Genomic DNA, 27,021 nt, shown 5'->3' with positions numbered 1-27,021 from the left:
CAACAGGTATTCTTATGCAGCCCTAATCTCTGCTTATTGACTTTACATTTATGTATTACCATTCATTCATTCATCAGCTTTAAATTGAAGCAGTATATGGATTTTGTACATTCTTTTCTTTCTTCTGTGCTTTTAATTGGTTTTAGTGTTGTTTTTAATAGGGTTACTTATTTAATTGTTAGTATTTATACTGATACTGTGTTTCTAGTTGCGTTTGTTGAAATTCAAGCTCTGAGCCGCCTTGGATCCTGTCCCAAAAGAAAGGCAGGATATAACTTAAATCAATAAAAAATAAATGAGGGATTGATGTTTTCTTAAACAAAAACAAAACAAACAAAAAAACCACCTCATTGACTTCCCAAACTACATGATTATTTGAGACTAACAGACTATGCATGTCTATTCAGAAGTAAATACCTCAGGTATGTATGTATAGGATTCCATCCTGAGACTGCAATCAGAGTAAGTCTGAGTGAACCTTACTTTTAAGTAAACATGTACAAATTGGGTTGCAACTCAATTCTCCCGACCCCATATTTAATGGCCACAGTAAGTAACATGTAAGATTCTCATACCAAGGGCTTCCTTAAACCACCCCAGTTCACCCACCCATGGCATAGCAAACTATGTCAGCTGTACAGCCTGTTTCCTGTTCTTGGCACAAATGTCTTCTAGGTAACTGAACTTTTCAATCATACTGTCTATGTTTCCGGTTGTACAATACAGTGCCAAACCAGGAGTGCCAGCAGCTGTTTATGAGGATATAAATGCAACGTGTGCCAATGATGTTCACTATGCTAGTATAAATGTTACGCATATTTCTCCATTAAATGTAACAAAATAGCACAGAATATATTCCATTACCAACAGGAGCTGCCTATTACACCATTTTAAATGGCTTCTAAATTTTATGATATTAGCTTGGATCAAATGTGCCTTTCTGCTACCAGAAATTGGTTGTTTCTGACCTACTGGGAGAGCACTGCATTAGAAAAGTGATTCCCTATCCAAAAAGGTTATTCTACTTGTGCAAGCTCCAGCCCAAGATTTGGCACATGCTCTTTCAAAGACTTTATGACCCATAAAAAGTAGTTCATGCACTACTTATTCAACATGCTTCTCAAACTGCAATGCAAACCCTGATATACCTTAGTACTGGGCTGCAAGTAACCTTCCGCTAGTACTTGCACAAGAGTATAAGGAATAGCATGTAAACATTTTCTTCTTTAGATAAATCCTAATAAAGTGATTTGGCATTCAGAACAACCCAAGCAATTTTTGCCTTACCTATAGCTAGAGATATTCTGTGTGGAGCTCCATGTGGGGCTGCCCTTCGGCCTGGTCCAAAAGATCCAGCTAGTGTATAATACAGTGGGTCTACTACTTGTGTGAGGAGGGCTGACTGTATGTGACATCTCTGCTAAAGCATCTGCACTGGCTGCCCAAATGCTACTGGGCAGGTTCAAGGTTCATACAAAGCCCTGAACAACTAGGGTCCCGGATACCTTAAAGGCCACCTGAGTCCTTATACCCCAGTGAGAATATCCAGAGGAACACTGTTATTTGTTCCTGACAAGAAAATCTTTTCTCTGGCCTTCCCCTTTGAACACTTAGATCCTCTCACCTCTGTCCAGAACTATCCTGCCAAAATCATGCAGCTCTTCCTTCCTTCATGCAATATCATTTCCTCCATAAATACCTCCATTGTCCATGACCTTTAGTCATTCAACTACTATCATCCTCAGCCTGTCCAAAGGCCTTATACTCTTAGAGCAGGGGTATCCAACATAGTGCCCTCCAAATGCTGTTTGACTACAGCTTCCAATAGCCTTAACCAGCATTGCCAATGGGCAGGAATGGTTGAGCTGTAATCTTAACCAATGTTAGAAACTAAAATATGAAAGCTAGGAGCTAAATGGCACCTTAAACCTAGGTTATAGGCGCAACAACGGAATGTCTAGGCACACTTTTTAATAACAAGAATACAAAGCTGTAAGTGAATGAACTGCTGCTAGTCCTCATCTGAAGACTGCAAAAAACAAAGCCATGCTTCCCCTGCCCGCCTCCCTAATACAGTGGTACCCCGAGATAAGAACTTACAGTGGTACCTCGGGTTACATACGCTTCAGGTTACAGACTCCGCTAACCCAGAAATAGTACCTTGGGTTAAGAACTTTGCTTCAGGATGAGAACAGAAATTGTGCAGTGGCGGCGCAGCAGCAGCAGCAGCAGGCTCCATTAGCTAAAGTGATGCTTCTGGTTAAGAACAGTTTCAGGTTAAGAACAGACCTCCGGAACGAATTAAGTACTTAGAGGTACCACTGTAATTTGTTCTGGAGGTCCGTTCTTAACCTGAAACTGTTCTTAACCTGAGGTACCACTTTAGCTAATGGGTCCTCCCGCTGCCGCCACGGCACAATTTCTGTTCTCATCCTGAAGCAAGGTTCTTAACCCGAGGTACTATTTCTGGGTTAGCGGAATCTGTAACCTAAAGCGTCTGTAACCTGAGGTACCACTGTATTCTTAAGAGAATCTCTTCCCCAGTCTTCAGAGACTGGTTGGAAGCGGGAAAGCAGAAAAAGGTCCTTCTTTCCTTCCACTCTGCAGACAAGCCCTGGATTCTCCCTACACATCCTTTCCTTCAGATAAATATATCTTTTTTGGCACCACAACTGACACATGTTAAAGGCATGTACAACTGATGGCAGAGACACCCACCTTGAGTGTCCAGTTCGCAAATCTAAGACTTGCCATATTTTTCCATAAGATGACCCCTAGATCTATTGGAAGTCTAGTGGGGAGGAATTTCTCTTCCCAGACCCACAGTGCCAGTTTTGATCTGAAATCTTAGGAGCAGTACTGTACCCAGAGCTCAGAAACTGCTCACTTTTATGAAATTCCCTGTCACTAAATGTGCCTAGAAAGATGGTAGTTTCGAACGCTGATCTTAACATCTGGAAGGGCCCATGTTGGCCACCTCATCTAAGAGCGATCCCACTTGCTCTCCCTTGCTGCCCCATTTAAGCCCCGAACACCCAAGTGGTGGCACCATTTTCCTTCAAGTTCCTCATCAACGATCACCTATTCCATGAAGCATCTGGCTTAACTCTTTTGTTTGTCTCCCATCCCTCGGTAAGTACCCAAATTTAAGGTTCTTCAGGATTTATCTTGATTATATTACTTAGTAAAGAATCACATGCATTATACATAATAATAATCTGCCAACGTATTACCTCATACAAATAGAAATTGGATAACTAAATTTATTTTTGTTGTTAGTTTGCATGTTACATAGAACAGTAACTCATATATTTAAAAGTCATACTTTCAAATAATACTACTACTACTTGTCCAGCTTTAAATCACTTTGTAAGCAAAGAAAAGATAAGAAGAGATAATAAACAGGGAAAATAAAATGTTTTCTCCTACATGAAGTTATTTAATTGCACTGTTAACAGACTCTTTAAAATTAAAATGATTTTTTCAAAGGAATCTACAACATTCCTTTAAAGTCAACTTACCTTGTCTTCATTTTCAGCACACTAAAAATCACATTAATAATTTAGAGCAGTATACCAACTGAGATAAGCAACTACAGGAAATGCAACATACTGATACTCTAGGATATGATGAACTAAGCAAATAATATTATGTAAGCCCCAGTTAATACACACCCAGCCAAGATCAAACCCATTATACACCTAATGTTTGCAACAAATATGTCGGGACTTACTTCAACAACCAGCTTATCATTTTAGCAGACCAACAAAAATGAAGGTTCCAAAGCAAACACAGCACAAAAAGTCAGCAAATGGATACTGCAATAAGTTGACTGACAGAAAAAGAACCCCATGCATTTTAAGTCAAAATTATTCCTTCATCAGGAGAAATTACTGATGAGCACATTATTCTTTGTTGTTGTATAGTTAAAATATGGTATGCTGTTTCTAGATACACAGAATTCCCCTCATGAAAGGCTACCTTTGGTCTGAGAGAGGTTGGGCTCTTGTCTGTGTCCTATGAAGATTTTTATGCTGCATTCATTAATATTATCAAGATTTTGTGCAACAATATAATGGTATGATGTGCTGAGCCCATTAGACAAATTATTCTGGAATGAAGTACCACATCATACCAGCATCATGAATCCTTTTATTAGCCTAGATTGACTAACATTTCACAATATGATCTAGTTGTTCATTAAAGGTAAAGGTAAAGGTAAAGGGACGCCTGACCATTAGGTCCAGTCGTGACCGACTCTGGGGTTGCGGCGCTCATCTCACTTTATTGGCCGAGGGAGCCAGCATACAGCTTCCGGGTCATGTGACCAGCATGACTAAGCTGCTTCTGGCGAACCAGAGCAGCGCATGGAAACGCCGTTTACCTTCCCGCCGGAGCAGTACCTATTTATCTACTTGCACTTTGACATGCTTTCGAACTGCTAGGTTGGCAGGAGCAGGGACCGAGCAATGGGAGCTCACCCCATCGTGGGGATTCGAACCGCCAACCTTCTGATCGGCAAGCCCTAGGCTCTGTGGTTTAACCCACAGCGTTGTTCATTACAGCTCCTTAATTATCAATACAAGCCATACATGACCCTATATAGTTCATCCAAAAGAATTTCATCCAGTAGAAATACTAATGACATTGCATTTATTAAACTGCAGTCTGGTGGACAAATATGAGCAACCATTATACAAAAATGAAGAGCATTAATTCCCACCTACCATTCCATAACTATTCTAGACATTTACTACTTTCTGGTTAGAAGTTACACACAATACTGGAGTGATATCATGCTCAACTGACTGAAATCTACTAAAGACATTTTGACAAACTCCTCTGCTTCCCAGCTTTAAGTAGCCCAAACAATTTGGTTTAACTGGCTCTGTATTCAACCACTGCCGCACAGGTGACCACAGAGCTATAACAGGCAGAATTTTTATTCCCAGTTTTATACTTCTGTAACTATACTTCATACTACAACCTCCCTAGAACTTTCTAGCAGTGTTATTAACTGTATTGTCTATACTGTTGTGCTCTATATTGATTTGCAAAGATAAAATATAAATAAAGACTTCCAACTGCTATACACGAAACCATAAATTTGTTACAAAATTGTTTTAGTGCTATGATCATTCCATAAGCAGAAGGGTCCTTCCATGGGCAATATGATTCTGTCTGATATAATCCAGTGCTTTTTGTGTGAAATACTAGTAAGATTTAAGCAATAATTTCTAGAAATATTAGAGAATCATCTTAGATTACTAAAACAGTAATTACAGAAATTAGACTCAACAATGAAATACCATGCATCTTTATTGAGAAGTCTCAGCAATTTCAGTGGGACTTGTTTCCTATTAAGAGTGCATAGTATTACAGCCTAAATATCAGTAGCTTTGTTATGCAAGAAGGCAACCTGTGAAATTAAAGGTGAAATCAATACCCACCTGCCCAACTGCAACTTTAAGAACTGAGTAGAATTTATGTCAAGGTAAACATGCATTAAGACTGCAGAACTAAAAAGTGCTTTGGACTTAGAATGAATGAAACCAAGTTTGTTTTGGCCAGTGATGTGGGACAGAACATTTTCCAGTGCTTTATTTTTCCACTTCATAACTTAATTAACAACAATGCACAGATATAAATGGAAAATATATTAGGCAAACTTGGCAGTTTCAATGTTTTTAGCATTGCTTACTAAATACAAGTAAAATAAAGATGCTAAATTAGACCATTCTCTAGCACATAAAAAAAACTTCTAGTGCAAATTTCCATATGCAAACTAACTTGCATTGGATTTTTTTCTAAAAGACTCTCACCACTGTTTTCAGTCCTATAATTCTATTTCTGACCTAATATATTTTGCAGTATATTTCCACCTTAGAATAAGGTAGGTGCCATTCATCACAGCACCCCCCACAATTTGATGTTGCAAATAATTAAAATGTACCAACACAGAAGTTTTTGCACCCAGGAAGCCAATTTACTATCTCACTTAATGGACTTCTGAAACAGCAATGCAAATGTCTAATCAATATGAGGGCTATTTCATATTACATGTATGCAGATCTATTTTAATACTCCACATTTAGACATGCAGAAGCCAAATACCAATTTGCCCCTAACAGGTATCTTAAAAATTAAATGAAAGATGTGTGTATATGAAACTGTGATGCAAGAAACAGCTATTACATTAGCCAGATCATGAAAATTCTCACTTATTTTCCTTCAGTGTCTTAAGTTTGAGAAAAACATAAACTAAGTTAAAAAAGACATACCGACATATGACAGATACATATTTAAAATGTTCCAACTCTGCCTACATGAAAGACATACCAATGACCAATTTTGGCAACTGATCTTAAAGGCAGAGGGATGGGTTTAATGGTGAGCTATTTTTACTCTTAAGTGCAAGCGTCTCAATTTGCAGTAAGTGTATATCTTTTGCAATACCAGCAGCTATGCAATGGTGAACTATACTTCTGTTATCAGACCAGTTTTAACAATTATCCACCAAGTCTCCAACATTCTGCAGTTTATAGTTAAGCCTAAAGTATTCTACAGCCTCTGTGCTCTATTTGCAGAGATTTCCAAAAATGCTTAAACCTTTTGATGCACCAATACAATATTACAAAATATGTCATCATGACTTCACCATGGTGAAATTCCATCAGTAACTAAACTACCTGTACTTGAAATGTAATAACTAAGCATGAAATGTTGTTCTTTAATATGGGCAGTGTTAACAATGGCTAGTGTAAACTTGTAACCAACAGAGAATAGTTATGTGTGGCACCTTAAATCCACTGGGTGAAATACAATTATTTAACCTGATTGTGTAATGGAACTTCTGGTTTCTCTTTTCCAGTGTGAGAAACTCATGATATATAAGCTAATCGCTAAATGGCACCTTAAGCCAAGGTTGTGGTCACCACAATGGAATGTCTAGACACCATTTTTTAATACTGAAATTTATTTTTATTATTATGATTTTTCATTTCATTTCTATACTGCTTTATATTTTAAAGATATAATGTGTTTACAACACATTAAAACATCAAATAAAACAATCCAGAATAAAACAAATGCAAACTTCAAGGAAAATATTTCAGATTCTTCCGTAAGTGACATTTTGCTTTCCCCTGTTTATTTATTTACCTACTTAATTTATATAGCTGCCCCACAGCTGAAGTAATCTAGGAAGCCAGTGTTGTGTAGTGGTTAAAGTATTAGACTAGGACCTGGGAGGCCAGGGTTCAAATCTCCACTCAGTCATGAAGCTCACTGGGTGACCTTGGGCCTGTCACCGCCTCTTAACCTACCTCACAGGGTCGCTGAGGTAGGGAGGGAGGGAATGAACCATGTACTCCTTGGAGAAAAAGGTGGGATATAAATGCAGTAAACAAGCTCTTCTGCTTACCTGATTAAGAAAGCTGGAGAAGCCAGCCAGATGGAGATCTGCATGTGGTCACAACTGGACTCATGCCAGTAGCAAAACACAACTAATTTCTAACACTGCTCTTCTCTAACCTCCATCTGCCCCCCAAATTTGTTTCAAGGGGTCCCCTGGAAGGGGAAGCCCCATTACACGAGTGGACACCCATTCAAGATACAATGGATCTCACCCTTAAGGATATAGCATAGTTACAATAAGGTGTCTTCTATTGGGTCAAGCTATTGGCCATCTAGCCAGGTATTTCAGCTGGAAATTCCTTTCCAAGGCAGACATCTCTTTCAGCCCTACTATATGATAAAATTTAAATCGGATATCTGAGGGATTTAACATCGCTATTCATGATTGAGGCCCATCTATTTCAACTTTAACTTAACCACATGCAGTTATGCACTAAACATCATCCATTGTTATTAAGAATGTTTCATCATTACTGGATTTAAGAGACTTTTTTATTAAGAAACACTTTTTTTTAACAAAGGAAACATATTAAAATAAATTTTATGGCAATGCAATAAGCTATTAACTCGAAATCAATGTGTCCTGACCAGAGAAAGACAGCCTGGCACTGACTGCTCAACTGTAACTTTTAAGAACGTTAAATAGTAATTTTGAACTTATATTTGAAATACTTTTGTCTTGTTTACCACTTAAGCACACTTGCATTATCAGCAACATACAAAGGCAATGAATGTGACCCATTTGTTTGTACTACTCAAACGGTGAACTGCAGCAAAATCTTTTATTTTGAATTATGATGTAAACAGTTCTAGCCTGTTTCAGCATAATATTACAATTTTTAAAAAGTGTTTATATGATAAGCTTTTCTGGGGTTTAAATATGGATCCAGTGTAACTACTACCCTTATTCTATATATGTTAATGCCAGTGCATTGTCAACAATGTCAAAACATAGTTGGAACTGTGTCATAAACTTTAAACAATTTTTTACAAGCTGCAATATGTCTAAAAGTCAGGTTATCATGTTGATTCCTGTAGCACTTACATCCTGATCTGAAACATTTGCACTGAATTGTCTGCCTGCAATATCAGCATAAGGTCACATTTGTGATATTGCACTGGCACAGCACTCCATATATTCTGTCCTAAGCCTTTATTTGCTAGGGAAACCTGTTTTAAGATTGTGGCAGAAATCCAGTTTATCAGAGCTCTGGATGAGAATGTGTCCGGATCCTTCTGTATTCTGAAACAAACTGAAATCCCATTACTTAATTGTTTCAATACATTTGGCAATGACAACCATTTTACTTATAAGGTCAGGGTAAAGGATCCCTGGATGGTTAAATCCAGTCAAAGGCGACTATGGGTTGCGGTGCTCATCTCACTTTCAAGCCAAGGGAGCTGCCATTTGTAAATATTTGTACATTTACTTATACAAATGTCTATATATGCCAGTGAGACTCAAGGGCAAGACTCAATAGGCCTACACTTGGTTTACATGCACTGTACATTACCACATTGTGGTTGCTACTCTAAGCAAACTTGCTTAGAAGTTTTATCAGAGTAAATAGGCTTACAAGTATATTCATTTCAGATTTAAATTTAACTGAGGCAACAGTACTAAACACACTAACTTGAATTCAGGACAACAGACTTAGGATAGTCCAGCATACCAAGGGTAAGGAGCCTCCATGTATTCAATCTAGCTAAGGACTGTACACCTTCAGCTTTGCCATCCAAGTTGTTGTTGTTGTTTTTTAAGCTGAAAATGCCATTGACTGGGCTTTATACAAACAAAGCAAATGTTCTTCTTTTAAATTACTTTTGAGTTGTGTTCAGGTACTATAATGAAACCACTATCTGGTTTTATGCTATAAATTATTCTAAAAACGCAAACATGATATCAGGAATTTTAAAAAATTGATTTAAGAAGTAGCATGCCTCCCAACAGGTAGATGCTTCAAAAATTCCTCTGAAGTAAATCTTAACTGATTCAACTAGATGACTTCCCTAGGTAATGCAAAAACCAAAGCTGAAGGCCTGCTGCAGACCCATGCAGACCCTGGAGTCTATAAGAATTCCACAGATGTTTCCACAACATTCTATCTTACCCTTCATCCCACCTCCACCACAAAAAACCTCATAATGAGTAACTTTTATCAATTAAGTCTAAACTTTTACATTTTCATATCTTCCTCCTGAACACATTATCTGTAAATTTCACAAAAAAATAGTGAGATTCCCAAGCAATAAGTTTAGCTTGAGGTTTTAAACTAAAACTGATTTATGATTGTCAAGTTGCAACGGAGCTTGAAGATTCTGAAATGCTATTTAAAATATAAAAAATAAAATAATTAAATTATAAAATGCTACCTGAATTCACAACTTCCTTCTTTGAGCAACAAGATTACTTTATCACCCCAAGTGTCCAAAAAGCTAACACTAATATGTCATTTTAACTGCCTGCTTCCCTAAACTCCCATTAATCAACCTTTGAATATTACAAACTTGCTCAAAATGATATATTTTTCAGTTAGAGTTACAATCTAGCTCAAGGTAGGTTATAATATTACTATAGCCCTCCCTATACCTAACTCAAAACAAAAAAATTCCTTCCAGTAGCACCTTAAAGACCAACTAAGTTAGTTCTTGGTATGAGCTTTCGTGTGCATGCACACTTCTTCAGATACCATGCACACGAAAGCTCATACCAAGAACTAACTTAGTTGGTCTTTAAGGTGCTACTGGAAGGATTTTTTTTGTTTTGACTATGGCAGACCAACACGGCTACCCATCTGTAACTATACCTAACTCAGTAACTTAAGTAATATTAATTCCTCTTATAAGCGGACAACTGAGACCTAGATTGTGATGTTTCTAAAGCCATCCATTCAACCTAGTGCTAATCAGAGACAGAGTACAATTTTACGACTAACAGAATATGTTTACTGTGTTTTGGCAATTACCCTCCAAGAATCTTGGCTCTTTTCCGAATGCCATTACAATTTCATCACCATCTATATCACTGCTATAATGGGGGATAACTAAAAAAAAAATAGCATTCTGTATATATTGCATTAGAAACATTCTGCAAATAAGAACACACCGAATACCGAAGCAACAAATACTCAAAGCACAGAAACTTATCCTGTACTTTGTACACGATTCTTATATTCGATGCACGGTCTCAGGAAACACACCTGCGGGGCGGGGGGAGGTGAAGCTTTTATTTCTGCCAACAACAACAACAAAAACGTGTCGTTCACTAAACCCAAGGTGTCCAATATCAAGAGTGTCGTTGCTATGGAAAACGCCCATTACCGAGCTCCTTACATGACACGTCAGAGGGCGTTGGTGCAAGATACCACCACTCGACTACAGGTATATCAGAATGGAAGAATCGAGGTGGCAACGAAATCGGGGGAAGGGAAGGCGCCGCCTGGAAATGTAGGAAACGTGCAGCGTTTCCCCCTCCCCCATCTTATACAAGGGCTGCCCAGCCGCATCTTGAGCCTCTCGTGGAAACACGGGTGGCGCGAAAGCCGTCCCCGCACTCCTCTGACAGCGGCGAGCTGGTGGCCGGCCAAGAGGAGATTTGGCCCAAGCAGGGCCTGGTCCAGGCTGCGCTGCGGAAGAGGAGCCCGGGGAGGGGCGGAGGAGCTGGCAGCGCCTAAGGCCGGCTCCGCAGACTCGCCAGGCCAGCTTCCCTCTCTCGCCCTCCGCCGGCGGATGGAGCCGTAACTGGGGCCGGCCAAGCCCGCTGCTCAGGGTGACGCGAGGAGGTCGGGGAAGCGGGGGAGGTTAGAGAGGCTCCCGCCTCAGCACCGCACACCGACGGCGAACCGGGGCGGGAGAAGACAGGAGGAGAGAGCAAGATGGCGACGGCGACGCCTCGTCCCGTCCCTCCCGATTCAAACCTCCCACCCGAATCTCCGCGGAAGGAGGGCGGCTGGGCCAGGCCTTCTTGCCGCCCGCTCCGCTCCCCGCCCCACATCTCTCAGCCCCACCGCTAAACACGGCGCCGGGCGGGGGAGGAAAGAGTTGCCTTTCCCCGTCCACCCTTTTGGGCATCGCCGCCGCTGCCCTCCCCCACCCATTGGGAAGGATTCCTGCTCCTCCGCCCGCTCTCGCTCTCTCGTACCTTTGAATTTGAGGTCGGTGGGCGGATCGAGGACCAGGATCTGTTCGTGCTTGGAGAGAGCCCCGGCGGCCGCCATCGCTGCTCCCTCGCTCGCTCAGTCCGGGAGGAGGAGGCGGAGAGGGTGGGTAGGTAAAGGGAGGACACTCCGGTCGGGGAGGGAGGGAGGGAGGAAGGAGAGAAGGGAAGGGACGCCGACCGAGGAGTAGCAGTCGTAGCAGCAGCAGCGCCCGCCGCCTCCTCCTCCTCCTTGCTCCCTCTAGAGGCGCGCGCGGACAGAGAGGCGCGCGCGCCGCCTTCCTTCCTCCTCTCTCTCTCTCTCTCTCTCTCTCTCACAAACTCTATCTCTCTCTCCGCCGCCGCCTCAGCTTTCTTCTTGCCCGCTTTCCTTCCCCCCTTCTTCTCCCGTTAAGGACTTGGCTCGCTCTGTGAGGAACCCCCCGCGCGGCTGCCCAGCGCACTGCGTTCGACGCCGACGACGGCACGGGCGCGAGGGCAGCGGCCGCCTCAAGCTCTGGCACCCGCACGTCAGCCTATGGGGAGAAAGGCAGGCAGGCAGGCCCGTGCGCGCGCACGCACGCACGGCCACGCGCGAAGACACATAACACCAACGCCGCTTCGAGTCTCCGCCTGCTCGTCCCTCTTCCCCCACCCCCCCCGCCCCCTGGTCGGTTGACAGGTCTGGTCGCTAGACGTGGGCCTCCTCCTCCTCCTCCTCTCACGTGGGCCGGGATGGGGGGGGGGGAGCTGTCACGCGCGCCCTGAAGGCGCCACAAGTTTGGGTTTTTGGCAGTCAAAAAGGAATTCTCCCCTCCGGAGGAGGTGGGGGGGGGGGATACAGTGTGGTACTCGGGGCAAACCGGAAGGAGAAAATGACACCAAAGGGTTAAAGCATCGGGAGTCTCCAACAGCGGAAAAGGAGGCGGGCTGGGAACTGTTGGTTCCCAGCATGCATCGCTCTCTAGTTCTCTGGACGTTGCATGCTGGGAGTTGTAGTCGCCAAACAAAGGAGAAACGGAGTTGAATTGGGTTAGAAAGGTAGCGCGTCCGAGTCTCTGTTCCCTCTGTACATTGAGTGCTGGGGACATTTAATTGCCCCCGTGTGGCAGGAGTGGCCGGGTTAAATACTTAATGTTAAATTCGAAACAGATAACATGTTTTGCGCTGAGGATCAGAAAGAAAGGAAAACTGGATTTATTTATTTTTCACTTGAGTTCTTTCAATAACGCTTGCTTTGTTATTTTTACCACCGTAAATATTGCTGGTCTGGCTATAAATTTGCAAAGATCGCACAATCTGTTTAGCAGAATAAGCCTGCTCACTATCTTTGCCCAGTTTCCCTTGGCAAAGTGTTTTTTGCACCTTGAGACCTTGACCCTCTAATTGAGGTTGGCACAAGGGTGTGGGTGTGGAAATACTGATAACAGAATTATCTGAAAATATATAAAATTCCAAGCAATTCCACATATTTTTATTGATAAGCAGCTATCACTTGGAATATATGGTGGGGAGCACATCAGAATTAAACTGCAGTGGTAATAAAAATATACTGTATGAGGAATAATAAAAGCATTGGCACACCCATTGCAGACATAGTAGAATTACAATCAATGTGTCACATTTAAAATGAATATATGTTGTCACAATGAGAACAAAATATAGATGTTGACGTACCCAATTGTACAGGGAACCCTGGAAAAGAAGAGAGAAAAGAACAGATCTTAGGGCAGCCACTAAAATGAAGTAACTGACTAGAAATTGTTCAGTTACAAGCATCTGAACTCAAAAGACAATTGTGCCAATATTTGTTTAGGTACAGGAATTATGAGTCTTGCTCAGGATGCATGACATGTTAACCACAGTCCTATGCTTGTTTACTTAAAAGAAAGTCTTGCAGTAGTGCTCAGTGGAAAGCTCCACTAGAATGTATACAGCAGAACAGGAAACATATCACCAAATCATAGAGAATGCTGGTGTGGTTAAGTGCAAACACACGGCAGCTACCAGAGGCAAGGGTGTTTTCTTCAGGGGGGGAAATAGAGCAAAAAGGAACACAAATTTGCCTTTAAAGTGCAAACAGGCAATAAGGGATGCAGAAAAGACCTTGCAGTGGGATTGAGTGAGATTTGGTTGCCCTGATGGATATTTATCAAGAACGGGAGAGGAATCCAGCACGGCTCTTACTTTATTGATTTGAAGGTAAGGCATTGGCTTGCAGCCCAAATCTCCAACATAGCTCCCCTGAGTTAAATAATAATAATAATAGGACTTTTGTTAGGGTTATTTTTTCTGAAATGTCAGTATGACTTTCATTGTTTTCATAATCCAAAAATTGGGAGGATACAAATTTTTAAAATAATACTGAATTTTTAATGTAATTAACCTACTTCTGTTCTTACTTTTAGTCAGCATTCAGTTTATTGCAAATATCTTATGTAATTACATGCAACTAGTTCCATATCATGAAGTACTATTCTTGCATTTTTATCTGAGGTGATTTATAAAACATTTATTCCTTTTCAGTCAGCTTGTATAGTTTTATAGACGGAATCTTTGACAGCCTCCTGTTGAATTATTCATAGGGCCACGGTATGGGTGATACTAATGAGAACTTGCTAGATTGGAGCTTGCAACCGATACAATGTACGTGTCTCTGCATTTTGTGTGTGAGAGGGAGAAAGAGGGGGAGAACCTTTTCCTACTCCTCCAGATCTTGTGTGACTTGTAAAGTAATATTAAGCTTTAATAGTAGACAAAGCTTACGAGTAGCTGTTTCTGCTGCTTTATGCATCTTGCCATGGTTAAATCCTTTGGGTTGCCATGTCCAGACACTGGTACCTTTAAGAGCTGCATAACATGAAACTTTCTGCCAATTGCAGCACTTTTCCATTACAGTACTAATATTGTAATGAGGACAACAGTATTAGGCAAAACCTGCCATATTATGGAATTCTTAAAGCTACAGGACCCCTCTCAGAGCCTTGACTCAGTACATCCGTTTTCTCATCTTCTGCAATCTGCACTGGTGTTCTTTCCTGAAAGTGCTCGATGATTTGTGCTGCTTCCCTTCCCCCAACACACCCCAAAGTCATAATTCATTGATGCATAGTAATAGATGTAGAGCTAACTTGAAAAGATAAATGGCAGGTAAGTGGTTTATCTTTGGAACAGTCTAGTTTTTACATGCAGTGGGCACCATGCAACTACCTCAAGCCTACCCATAATTACATCGATAGAGTGACTGAGCTGATATGTGAATAAGGAAGAAAAAGCTCTTGAAGCTGAGCTTGCTGCTTAATTTCAGGGAATCTATTTCACAACTCTGTTAGGTAACCTAAGTGCTTTAACAGACTTGAATGAGCAAGTGGAGGTTTGAAGTACATACAGTATTTTATCAGATATATTACCAGGAGTCATAACAGGTCTTTGAGAAATCACAGGTGTATTTAAAGTGACACTCCTTGATAAAGCTCCACTTCGCTTTGGTATTTATTTTTTGAAGTATGAAATATCTGTACACACACACACACACACACACACACCTCTAAGACCTTTAGAACTGAGAAAGAAAATTGTAGCTTTTAATATAAAGAAACAAAAATAAGTTATTCTGCACTACCTTATTTGGCAGTGATCTTGCATTGATAGCAAAGTGGTTAACTTTTCAATGGGCAGTTCTGTTTCTGTCGCTCCATAGGAGAGAGATCCACACATGATGTGTCGCCATAGTATTTTGCAATCATATTTAGTCTCTCTTACAAGCTTGTGTCTACTCACTGATCTGAGATCAAACTACTGTTATTACATATCTGTTTCAAACTATATAATAGCACAAGCCAACTCATTCAGGAAAAACATATCTGTGTACCAGCCCCAAAAGGGTGGACACTGCTTTTACAGATGAAAGCATTGGTTCAATATGATATAAAATTATCTGTCCTTATCTTTTACATCTATCAAGCTTCCCTTATACTTCCTACCAGACCAAAAAGCCCTGAGCACTACAACACTCCCATTGTTGGTCATTCAGTTTTAGCATTAATAATTCAGTTGTAAGACGGACTGTTAAACATTTGATATTTAATGCATGTAAATAATTTTGTTTTCTTTCTATACGCAGCCATGAACCTACCACAGTATCTTTCTTCTATCTTTCTTGAATTATTTCTACTTATTGAGGCATTTTAATCAATAATTAAAGTATCTCAGATCCAGTCCTGCCTTGCAGCTGGGTTGGGAGTTATTATTCAGATTTGAAGATTCTGCATTCTTCAACTGTTATTGGGTACCAAGAACAGTGGAGGGAGCGCTCTTGGTAGTTCCTGCACCTTCAGAAGTTTAGAGGTGGCAACCCGGGAGAGAGGCCCACCTTATTTCTGTGACTTACATTGTTGTAAACTGGTATTGATATTGTGTTGTGATGTTGTAGCCCATCCAGGGAGTGTATGGTGAAGGGCAGTTAAGTGGTGGTGGTGGTGGTGATGATGATGATGCCATAAACTTGAGACCCAGGACCCATACAAGAGCCTCATCTTCCCTACTGCCTGATGTGAGCCTTTCATTCATCTGATAAGGACCTCCTGGGGATGCTACAGCTACTGGAGATTTGACTGGCAGCCACTGAGGGTAAGCCTTTTCTGTAGTGGCACTCTTTTTTGCAGACCCACATCTTCTAAACTTAGGCAAGCACCATCCATGATGGTATCTCTGCACCTCCTTAAAGTGTAGTTATTCGACCAAGCTTTTGCTGATGCATAATTCTGGTTCTAGCTGGCTTTTAAGTTTCTGCCTGATTGCAGCTGCATTTTACAATGTACTTGTTTTTCTTTTTTTTTTTGCGTTCAACACCTCAAGACCTTGTTGGCAGGTAGTATAGAAATGTTCTTAAAAAATATAATAAACAAACTACAGCAATGTCTTTCCAGGTGTATTTGTGATTTTATAACTCCCACCCAATACCAGAGCTCAATATAAGTTAAAGCCTCTAGAAAAAAATAGTTTCAAGGATGTGTGAATAGCCAGAGGCATCTTAAATATGGCACCTGCTTACATTTATGGGAAAGTAAATCTCACTGAGTACAATGAGACTTATTCCCAAATAAGTCTACATAAGACTGCAGCTTCATATCTCACAAATTGCATTGGATGTGCAGCTGTTTTATTTAAAAGGTGTAGAAGGAATGGTCACAAAAATGATTTGCATAGTTAATTCTTAAAGTTATATTGTCAGATTACTTACAGACTGCTTACAAAAGTTTTCAATTGATTTTATGCAAAATGGTGGAAGAACCAAACTTTTGCATAGGCTTGTAAATGCTTTTCTATAGAGAAAAGAATGTCCATCAGGAAATACAAGTGCTTTCTGTTCTGATCATCGTTCTCTTTTATTTTTGTCATCTAACAAAGGCAAAAAGGTGCAAAAATTAAGAATATTTATTAGTATCATTCATTATTGATTAAATAAAAAATGATTGTTTTAGACACAAATCTTGTTTCTGATCATACAATTACAATATAGACACAACAATATTAAAAGATTATAACATCTCATACATAACCACCAATGGGTCCAGCCCATTGAAAGCCCTTGCATAAACAACACAGAGTGATAGTACTGAGTACAAAGCATTACACTGGAATTGATTGCTTTTCTGGGTTTAAACAAATAAGATGGAATAAGAAAAAGCATATGTCTACACAGAAATAGTGCCATGAGCACCGAAGCACAATCACAATTGTGTGGATGGAATCAACTATATAAAATATTATTCACTTGTATTATATTCAAGCACACTAGATAAATCTGTTGCCATTTGAAGATTCGTTTCTTGTTCTGCAGCTTGCTGCCATCAGTCAACAGATGCATGTGCACTATTATGCTATTTTAACACTTTAGACTGGCAGATATCAATCAAAAATCCTGGGAGAAAATGGAGACTGGACTCAGGGAAGTGCATCATAAGAGCCCAATTCACCTCCCCTCACATTCCTTTTGCTGGAAATGGGGCAGCTCCTGTCATCTCTAAAATAATCCTAGTGGAGTGATTTGGGCTTTTGGGATGCATGCCACATCTTCAGTGCCTAATTCGTTCTCCGTTCATGATGTCTTTCTGAGGCAGTGGAATATAGGCCCCTGTGCCATTGAGATGATCTTTTCCAGAACACCATCAACCAGGATCAGCCAAGCAACTGTTTTCACTAAGAGGTAAATAAAATATGCCAACTTCTTGGTCAGCTAACATAGCTCTCTTGCTCCAGATGGCATGAGGGATGCAGGAATGAAGTAAGTCCTACTGAGTTTAATGGGACCTTTTAAAAATTAAGTATGTTTCTGACTGTATACACTAGAAATGCAAACCAGAATTATCCAGTAGAAATAGCTACCAATATATATAGAATGATACATATGTTAATATACATATTGGCATTTTCTGCACAATGCTCTTGTCATAAGGAGACTTTTAAAAAGCGATCAAATGAGTACCGCTATACACAAATGTTATATGGAATATGTTATCTATACAACTGTTCTTGGCTTACATCTGCTAATAAGGACCAGATATAAATCATAGCTACATTAACAATATGCTGCTGCCCCCATATCTGTCTGGAGGTGTTGATGCAATTGCTTTAAGAAGTCATATGTACGAGTTCAACCATTAAGTCCAAATCTTAATATCTGAGGGATTATGAAGCAAACAAACACAAAGTCAACATATAAATAGACAATTCATGGTTTTCTTTTCCTTCAAAAAGCAGTTCATTCATGTGATTCCAGAAACTTGTATTCATTCCAACTAAAGAATGACTCTCTTGAGCTGGAAACTCATGATATACTGGATTTACAGATTATGCTATAGCTATGTTAGCACTTGTTCCAGTTAAAGTATTCCAGAGACACATGTCGGGCTAGCTGGTCAAGACGGGCATTTTGTACTGTAATCAGATGATGTTACCTACAGATACAAATATTTTCCAGCGTTGCTCTATGACCCAGCCAAGCACTTAGCCAAAGCTCTGGTCCACATCTGTATAACATTAACAGTGTGGCACGTGCTGGAGATTTTGCATTGCTGTTGAGCAAGAGTAGGAAGCAATAGCCAGTATCTCTTTTAACCAGCAGTCATGTAATGTGCCCTACTGCAGCCTGCATTGTGTCAACATTAGCAGTCATATTCCACCACCATCCTACATCCTAGAGGTTCTTACCTGCAGTTCAACGGCATATTCCTTCCCAACATCAGTGACAATATCATCATGACACAAAAATCACCATCACATTAGTCATGGGATCAAGTCACTTTTTGTCAGATGTTCTGTGACTCTATGGCCTTGCTGTAGGCCAGATATATTTGGAAATGCCTTCTAATCACCAGTAACCATAGAAACATCAGGATTGCAAAGCCCAAAGTTGAAAATGTGGCGGTGGGGGAAACCATGCCACTCCCAATGTAAACCAGCTCTACTCCTATACCTGGTATAATCACCATGCCAACTAAGAGTGGTAAAAGGTAAAGGTAAAGGTACCCCTGCCCGTACGGGCCAGTCTTGCCAGACTCTAGGGTTGTGCGCTCATCTCACTCTATAGGCCGGGAGCCAGCGCTGTCCGCAGACACTTCCGGGTCACGTGGCCAGCGTGACAAGCTGCATCTGGCGAGCCAGCGCAGCACACGGAACGCCGTTTACCTTCCCGCTGGTAAGCGGTCCCTATTTATCTACTTGCACCCGGGGGTGCTTTCGAACTGCTAGGTTGGCAGGCGCTGGGACCGAACGACGGGAGCGCACCCCGCCGCAGGGATTCTAACCGCCGACCTTTCGATCGGCAAGTCCTAGGCGCTGAGGCTTTAACCCACAGCGCCACCTGCGTCCCTTAACTAAGAGTGGTAGCTCCTGTTAAATTGGGACCTAGCATAATATTGATTACAATGGTCTATTTCAAATCCAAAGGAGGAAGGGGAGAATCTAAATACCAGACATTGTGCAAGCTGCATGCTATCTTATGAGGGGGAAATGGGAGAGGGAAACCTTTTCAAACAGCAGCTTATCAATAGTTGCAGTGTTGAATATACTTGAATGTAATTGCCACAGAATAAACACTACAGAAAACTGAAAATGTGGCTGAAGTTCTGCATTCTGCTTGGTATATAAATCCCTTTTATTTTAATGGACTTGAGCATAGAACCACTTTTCAGAATAGGAACAGATATTAGTTGTGAAAAGGTAAAAGTCACTCCTGTGCACAGCTAAAGCCACATCCTGTATAGCAGTACAAGTGATGCCCTACTTTTCTCTCATTTGTGATTTTGACCTTTCATTCTGAAACAAATGACATTTTACATTTTGTCCAAATGATCAAACCTAACAAAAGCCTGTTGAGACTGGTATTATGCTTCCATATACCTGCTTAATCTTGGAAGACCTTGTCAGTGTCTCCAGTTCTTCACACTTTCCTACGCCACTGAATTTGTTAAATACATGAAGATAGCCTATTTTCTCTGCTCTACAGACTGTTACTATACTCTGAAGCTCACATTTTATCAAATAGGTCTACAGGAGATAATAAAGCAATTTCATTCCACAGAAATGATATACTTGAGAACAGGTCATGAGACATGAGGGTTTTGTGTATCAGCTTCCAGGGCCTAAGTAGAGAATGCTCATGCAAAACCACCTAATTCCTCTTATTTAAGCTGTGCCTCTGGTTTGGGCTACTATATAGCTATTCTGGAGTATATCGCTTCTGAGTATAGCATTTTTGCTGGGCTCTGAAAGTTAGACTACTATGAAACAAATAATGGTGAACTATGCGCTGACAAACACACATTTCTATAGTTCTGTAAAGTAATGGAGTTTCAGTTCAGTTGGCATGAAAAAACAGTTTTGCAATAAAACAGTTTATCCATAAAACACATAAATGCACCTACTCTATAACTTATGATGGGTTATACTTGCTTCTCCCAATCAACAATATTCTGCTCTCTTATTATAAATATATACATTATGCCATGTATATGCCATATACATTAATAGAAGGCACGTAAAGCGACTTAAAGGTAAAGGACCCCTGGACAGTTAAAGTCCAGTCAAAGGCGATTATGGGGTGCGGCACTCTTCTTGCATTCAGGCCTAGGGAGCTGGCATTTGTCCACAGACAGCTTTCCAGGTCATGTGGCCAGCATGACTAAATGACTTCTGGCTCAATGGAACACCAGATGGAAGCCAGAGCGCACAAAAATGCCATTTACCTTCCCACCACAGCGGTACCTATTTATCTGCTTGCGCTGGGATGCTTTCAAACTGAACAGCCATATACATTACTAGAAGACAGGTAAAGCAGCTTGGAATAATTTGGAATCATATCTCGAATGCTTTGTAGCATTTTTCCCCCTGCTCCATCTTTTATAATATTTCATGCAAAACTGTAAGACATAATTTCATTTAAACTGTCACCATTGTATACCATATTAAATTTTAAAAGTAATTAAATGTGAAGTCATTCACGGTCTGCACTGTATTAGTGATGGGTTTTGCTTTGTCTCCATTTGCAGTATCATGTATGGACCCATTCTATTGCTTGTAGAATTGATTTAACATTTTTACAGTATGAGATCTAAGCAATTTCATGTTCATTTTTTGTTTTTAAAATACTATTCCCCTATGGAAAATGCTACTGTTTTCACAACTGATCTCTTCCGTCATCTTGTAAGCAGAAGCAGAACTGAGGTGGCAGAAACTATTCCAACTGCGGGGGGGGGGGGGGATGGGGATTATATAGCTAACTTTGCACACACAAAAGGTCATTCTGGTTTATCATAGGAAAAGGCACATGATTTTGTCATTTGACAGTTTTAGCTCCCAAAAGGGGCTTTCTTTAGCCACTGGTAATGTGGTTCACAACCTATTCAGGTAAGAATACCTATGTATGTGAGCAGAGAAGAAAAATATTACTTCTACTTATAAGCTGGGGATTTTCAGTTCCCCCATTTCTGTAGAAGCCCCAAAACATCACCCAAAAGCAAGAAGTACTCTGGAGTAGCATATCATGCAGCTCAATGGGCTTCTCGTGGATTGCAAAATTGACTGGCTCCTCCCATGCCCACATGGAAGCATTTTCTTTGTGACTTCAGTACATAAAATATGAACAAGCAACTTAATAGCAATGTATCAATTCAATAAACTTGCCCAAACATTGAATCAGTATTGTGCGTTATCTCTATATACAGTGTCTGAGGGCATGAAAATAACCTCTCCTGGTGCTGTATTTGCAACCAAACTGCATTTATAAGCTGTTGTGGTACAATCTATATCAATTCACTGCACGGAAAGTTATTCTTCAGCCTTCAACAGCTTCAAGGTAAGTGCTAGAATAATGCAACTACCCTTTCTCAATCAACCACGAAGGGTGCATGTTGCAAAACCTATAGATATTTAAAGACAATCAACTGCACACTTCTTTTTTCAAACAGCAAAACACTGGCTTTTGAGGCTTAGGTTGTGATGTAGCCATGCCACATTTCCCATGATTGTGATCAACAAGGCCATGCACAGATTTTACTAATGTATTTAGGTTGCTTTCTTCTCACAGATCAACATTATTTACGTCAGTGCTACTTACTCCACCACTTTCAACAACTTGAAACAAAGACAGTGGCAAGACTGAAATGAATATGGCAACACACACACATAAAATATGTACTGTTCTTACCACTGTTTTTATGGACTGGAGTCCAGTGGTTGTTATTGATGCCACATAATTTGGCTACTTCCATCTGCTTATTTCCAGACATATCATTGGCATCAAATGCCACTTCAGTATTTGTAAGGTGAAGTCCTTTAAAAGCTGATTTATACTTTCTTTGTGAAAAAGGGCAGATGTGAACAGAGCTGGGTTTGCTGCTGTCTTGTCTACCTTCAGTCCAGTAATTGAAACTGAAGGAGACAGAAGAAGAATTTAGTTCATTGTATCAAACTATGGAGCAGGGAAAGACACAACTACTGACAGATCTTCATAGCACTGCATCGCCACCAGATGGGCTTTAAATGAATTCAAGTATCCGGAGTGGAAGGTATGTTATCCTATTCATTTTTGGCTTCTGGAACAGCGTCTGCTAATCATTTTTACTATGGTAATTGGATGTTAAATGCAAACATTTTGAGTTTACAGTGCTACACCCTCTCTCGACTCCTTTAAGACTTCCTAATGTACTTAAAAGTGTCGAGTTTACAATTACTGCTTTTACCTTTCAAGTATAGAAGAAACTACAGCTTTAAGCTAAAAATTACCAGAATTTTATTATTTTTAAAAAATTACTATTATTTTTATCTATTTATTGTTCAAAGATAGCTACCTAATTGGCACCCTTTTAAGTTATTGCTTTAGAAACAAAGTCACAGAAGCCAAATCTGGTTAGAAAAAAAGATCAAGAAGTACATATCCTTCACTTAGTTAAAATACCATAGTATGTTTTTTCATACAGGTCAAATCAGAATATTGTACTGAAAATGTAACATTTGCTCTTATCAGCAAAAGGCTTATTTAAAATACCCATTGGTTTAAACAGATTATTCCAATAATCTGAGTCAATATTTTAAACAATTTATTGCTAAAATGAATTGTCCACTTTAATTGTGCAGATCCAAGACCTTTCTCCTACAATTCCAATGAAAGCACTAATATTATTGCTTTTAGACAAGATGTTCTGTCATTGAGTTTCTGAAGTCTGTAGCTCAATAAATAAGCAAATGATTTCTTTTCTTTCTTCAAGTAATGCAAACCAGGTTGAGTTGGTTTAACAACACCGCTTAGTTGTTTGTGCGGTCTGCTTTCCAAGTTTTATCGTCCCACTGTTGCCATTTTCATGAGTTTCCAAGGGTGGAATCTGTCGACCTAGACATGTTGAAAAACAAAACACATGCAAGTGTTCAAAGCCTGGTATGTTCTTTTAGGACCAAATTGCATTCAACACAAGGGATCTGTGAACAGGAAATTCCACGGTGCTTTGAAACCGAGATAATCAGCTAATAGTAAGGGCACAAACAGAATTGCTGCTTTGAAGTCCCTACAATTAGTTGTTCATCGGGGCTTCAAAGCCCTGCACATGGCCCTCTGTAAGCAACAACAAACAGCTGATTATCAGTGCTTGCAAAGAGCCACTCAAGGTGCTATGCAAAGTGTTTTGCAGTACTCCCACTCAGATGACTGGTGGTGCATAGCAACCCCTTTTTCGGGACAACTTAGTCTTTACCTGCTGACAGCATACAATATCACATTTAGGGCAGATACTGTAGGTGTGGCTTAGACAAAACAGGGAGGCCTGGTGGGCCTAATTAGGACCAAGGATGAGAGGTTCTCCATCATGGACAGAATGTTTTTACACAAAAATATGATTGAATATTACTTGTGGATTTCTAAAGAACTCAGGATCAATAATCTAAGTAACAATATATTGCCAGATTTTTTGCTTCATGTTCTAGGATTTTTTTAATGGTTTAATAGAAAAACTAAGGCAGTTGCCAATTCACTCATTCTCTGAAACATATGGCAATTTCAAGTTAAGGAACCCTTGGGAACGTCTGTATCATGTAAGATGCCCATCAAATTTGCAGATGACACCAAACTGGGAGGGGTAGCCCATGCTGCAGAAGACAGAATCAGGATTCAATATGACGTTAACAATTGGAGAACTGGGTCAAAACTAACTAACTAACAATATAGACAAATGTAAGATTTTACCCTTGCTACCCTTGCACAGGAAGGACCAGCTCCATGTGCAGAGGAGGGGGACCAAAATTATCAAGGGTCTAGAAGCCAAGCTTTATAAGGAATGGTTGAGTTTGGTATATTTAGCCTGGAAAAGATGAGACTCTGAGAGGAGATATGATAGCCATCTTCAAATATCTAAAGGGCTGTCATGTGAAAGATGGAATCTTATTTTCTCCTTCTCTGGAGTCTAGGACCCAAAATATTGGAAGTTACAAGAAAGTAGAATCTGACTAATCAGGAAGAACTTTCTGACAGTAAGAGTGGAACTGTCTCCCTCAGGAGGTGATGGACTCTCCTTCTTTGGAGGCTTTTAAACAGAGGTTGGACAGCCATCTGTCATGTATGCTTTAGTTCAGATTCCTGCACTGCAGGAGGTTGGAATGGATGGTCCTTGGGGCCTCTTCCAACTCTACAATTCTGTGGTTCTATGTAAAGCAGAAAAGATCTTAAACAATCTCTAATATTGTGCTTCATAATAATAATAATTTATTTATACCCCACCCATCTGAATGGGTTTCCCCAGCCACTCTGGGTGGCTTCCAACAAAGATTTTAATGTATTTTAAAACATCACTCATTAAAAATTTTCCTAAACAGGGCTGCCTTCAGATGTCTCCTTGCACCCCCACTTTTTCTTGGTCTTTCAGTGGGAGGCAATACTGTGGTATGTTATACAGAATGTCATGGTCATAATTAACAATGCAACCCTGGGGCAATTATCTCTGAACGCTCGTATATTTAGACTTGAACCATAATCTTTGACGGCCAGGCAATTTTATTTTACGTACATGCCACACTTCTTCTGAATTGCTCTGAGCAAGTTAGCATATGGTTCATAGGCGTTCTTTCATCCAAGCATCTTACAATACTAGACCTGCTTAGCTCTAGCAGTAGATCTGCATTATAGTCCTTGTTATACACTCTGAGTTCCAATTAAATTAAAGAGAACTGCATGCATTAACTGCATATGCCAGCCAAGGCTTTTAAATCAGCACCTATCCTAGACGCTGATAATTTAAGTGGCCTAAATTAAGAAGGGCCACAGCTCAATATCAATGTGCATGTTTTGCATGTACAGGTTCCCAGCTGCAATTTGTAGCACAGGGTGGGGAGCCTTTTTTCAACCAGAGGGCAGCATTCCTTGCTGGGCAGCTTTCCAAAGGTCACATCCCATAAACTGGGATTTTGTCAGTTGCACTGTTCAATGTTCATCAAATTCAATTAGACTTACTTCTGAGTAGGCATGGTTAGGATTGCACTGTAAGTCACTAACAGAGATTTTGATAATGGGAGGCTCTTTCCCACTTAGAAATAAGTTCCTTTGGCAGTAGCTGAATTACATAAATTATTCTAATGTACCATTTATTGTACAGCAAGGATTTGTTCAACTTTGGTTCCTATTTTGTGGTACATTTGGTTGCTTTCAAAGAAGCATGCTGTTAACATAGACAATAGTTTTAGGCATACTGTATAATTTAGCAATTATATAATTTATGTAATTTAGCAATCCTATACATATCTACTTAGTAGTAAGATTTATTGAGTTTGATAGGGCTATATACTAGGCAAAAGTATATAGAACTGCAGCATTTATTTATGCTATAAAGTAGCTATAAGTATTCTAACTAAATTAGCTAATTTGTATTCACTCCCTTTTTGTTGATGCATCAGCATACTATGAACCCATGAAATGAAATAAATGTAGTTATTGACAAGTATGGGTCTGCATTCTTATGATTTATTAGATTTACGCTGCTTTACTTAAGTATTTAGGCTGCTTAATGATTAAAGATTTGGAGAGGCTTATTTACTACCCAAACACAAGTTACACAGGCTGCTTGCTCCAAACCACTCATCTTCAAAAACCACTCAAATAGGTCATGTTCTGCACTATCAAGGAGATTTGGGGCTGAGTTTATCATAAGTGAAGTTCAGGTCTAATCTTTCCATAATAAAGTATACTTCAAGCTGACAGATCAAATGTACTATACTGCACTGAAATCATAGATGAAATTAGCTGTGGTAGCCTCTTGTTCCGGGGGGGGGGGGGGGGGCGGAGAGCGGGCTTATATGTTCTTTTCATATATTATTGCCCTTACAAATCTGAGAGCTTTGATAGTCACATAGTGCTAAATTATGGCATCTTCTCAGTTTTGCTTCTCTTTGTTTAAACTTCTATTGTTTGTGAAGTCCACTTTTTATATGTCACCCTTTGTTTGCTATGGAAGCATGAACATGCAGCATATTGTCACAAACTTCTAAAGGAATTCTTCATAATCTGGGCAGAGGAGGTGGACACATAATGGAAGGTATGCGAAGCAGCTGCTCTAATCAGTGCCAGAATTACTTTAGGATAAAATCCAAACAAAAACCACCTATATTGAAATGTCTTTTATGGGAAGCTTTCCCAATGGGTAGCTGTTGCAGGGAGGGGAATACTGTACAGCAATGCTGCAGTCTTAAGACTGCAATTCCTATAATCAGGCCAAATTTAATGAACCACAGAGAGTTGTAATAGACAAGCAGATGAAATTATATTTTACTATGCAGGTCAGCAGCCACTCTTTAGAGAAGATAAGATGGTTCTGTTCTAAGTCAGCTTCTGAATGAGCTATACCCACTGACATATATTGATTGATAGTGTCTTCTTGTCAGACTTGTCCAATTTCAGACATCGGCATCTGCCACTGATTCTAGTGCCCCCT

At 40.1% G+C, this 27,021-nt stretch overlaps 2 protein-coding genes across 4 annotated transcripts in view; both read right to left on the bottom strand.

Moving 5' to 3' along the window:
- The window catches only part of VAPA (VAMP associated protein A), a 28,535-nt gene extending 16,395 nt beyond the window's left edge, over positions 1 to 12,140 (bottom strand). The window contains exon 1 of one of the 2 annotated variants that reach the window (XM_028737362.2): positions 11,558 to 12,140. In XM_028737362.2, the coding sequence (XP_028593195.1) occupies positions 11,558 to 11,633 (76 nt within the window). In that variant the 5' untranslated portion in view covers positions 11,634 to 12,140. The remainder of the gene's footprint in view (positions 1 to 11,557) is intronic. The other variant, XM_028737363.2, reaches the window with a different exon arrangement.
- A 10,994-nt stretch (positions 12,141 to 23,134) lies between these two features.
- The window catches only part of RAB31 (RAB31, member RAS oncogene family), a 34,406-nt gene continuing 30,519 nt past the window's right edge, over positions 23,135 to 27,021 (bottom strand). For both annotated transcript variants that reach the window (XM_028737366.2, XM_028737364.2), the window contains exon 7: positions 23,135 to 23,441. In XM_028737366.2, coding sequence (XP_028593199.1) covers positions 23,344 to 23,441 — 98 coding nt within the window. In that variant the 3' untranslated portion in view covers positions 23,135 to 23,343. The remainder of the gene's footprint in view (positions 23,442 to 27,021) is intronic.

This window comes from Podarcis muralis, chromosome 8, assembly GCF_964188315.1.
Source record: "Podarcis muralis chromosome 8, rPodMur119.hap1.1, whole genome shotgun sequence".
In the NCBI taxonomy this organism is placed as follows: Eukaryota; Metazoa; Chordata; class Lepidosauria; order Squamata; family Lacertidae; genus Podarcis; species Podarcis muralis.
The sequence above is the reverse complement of the archived record's forward strand: the minus strand, read 5'-3'. Positions and strand labels throughout refer to the sequence as shown.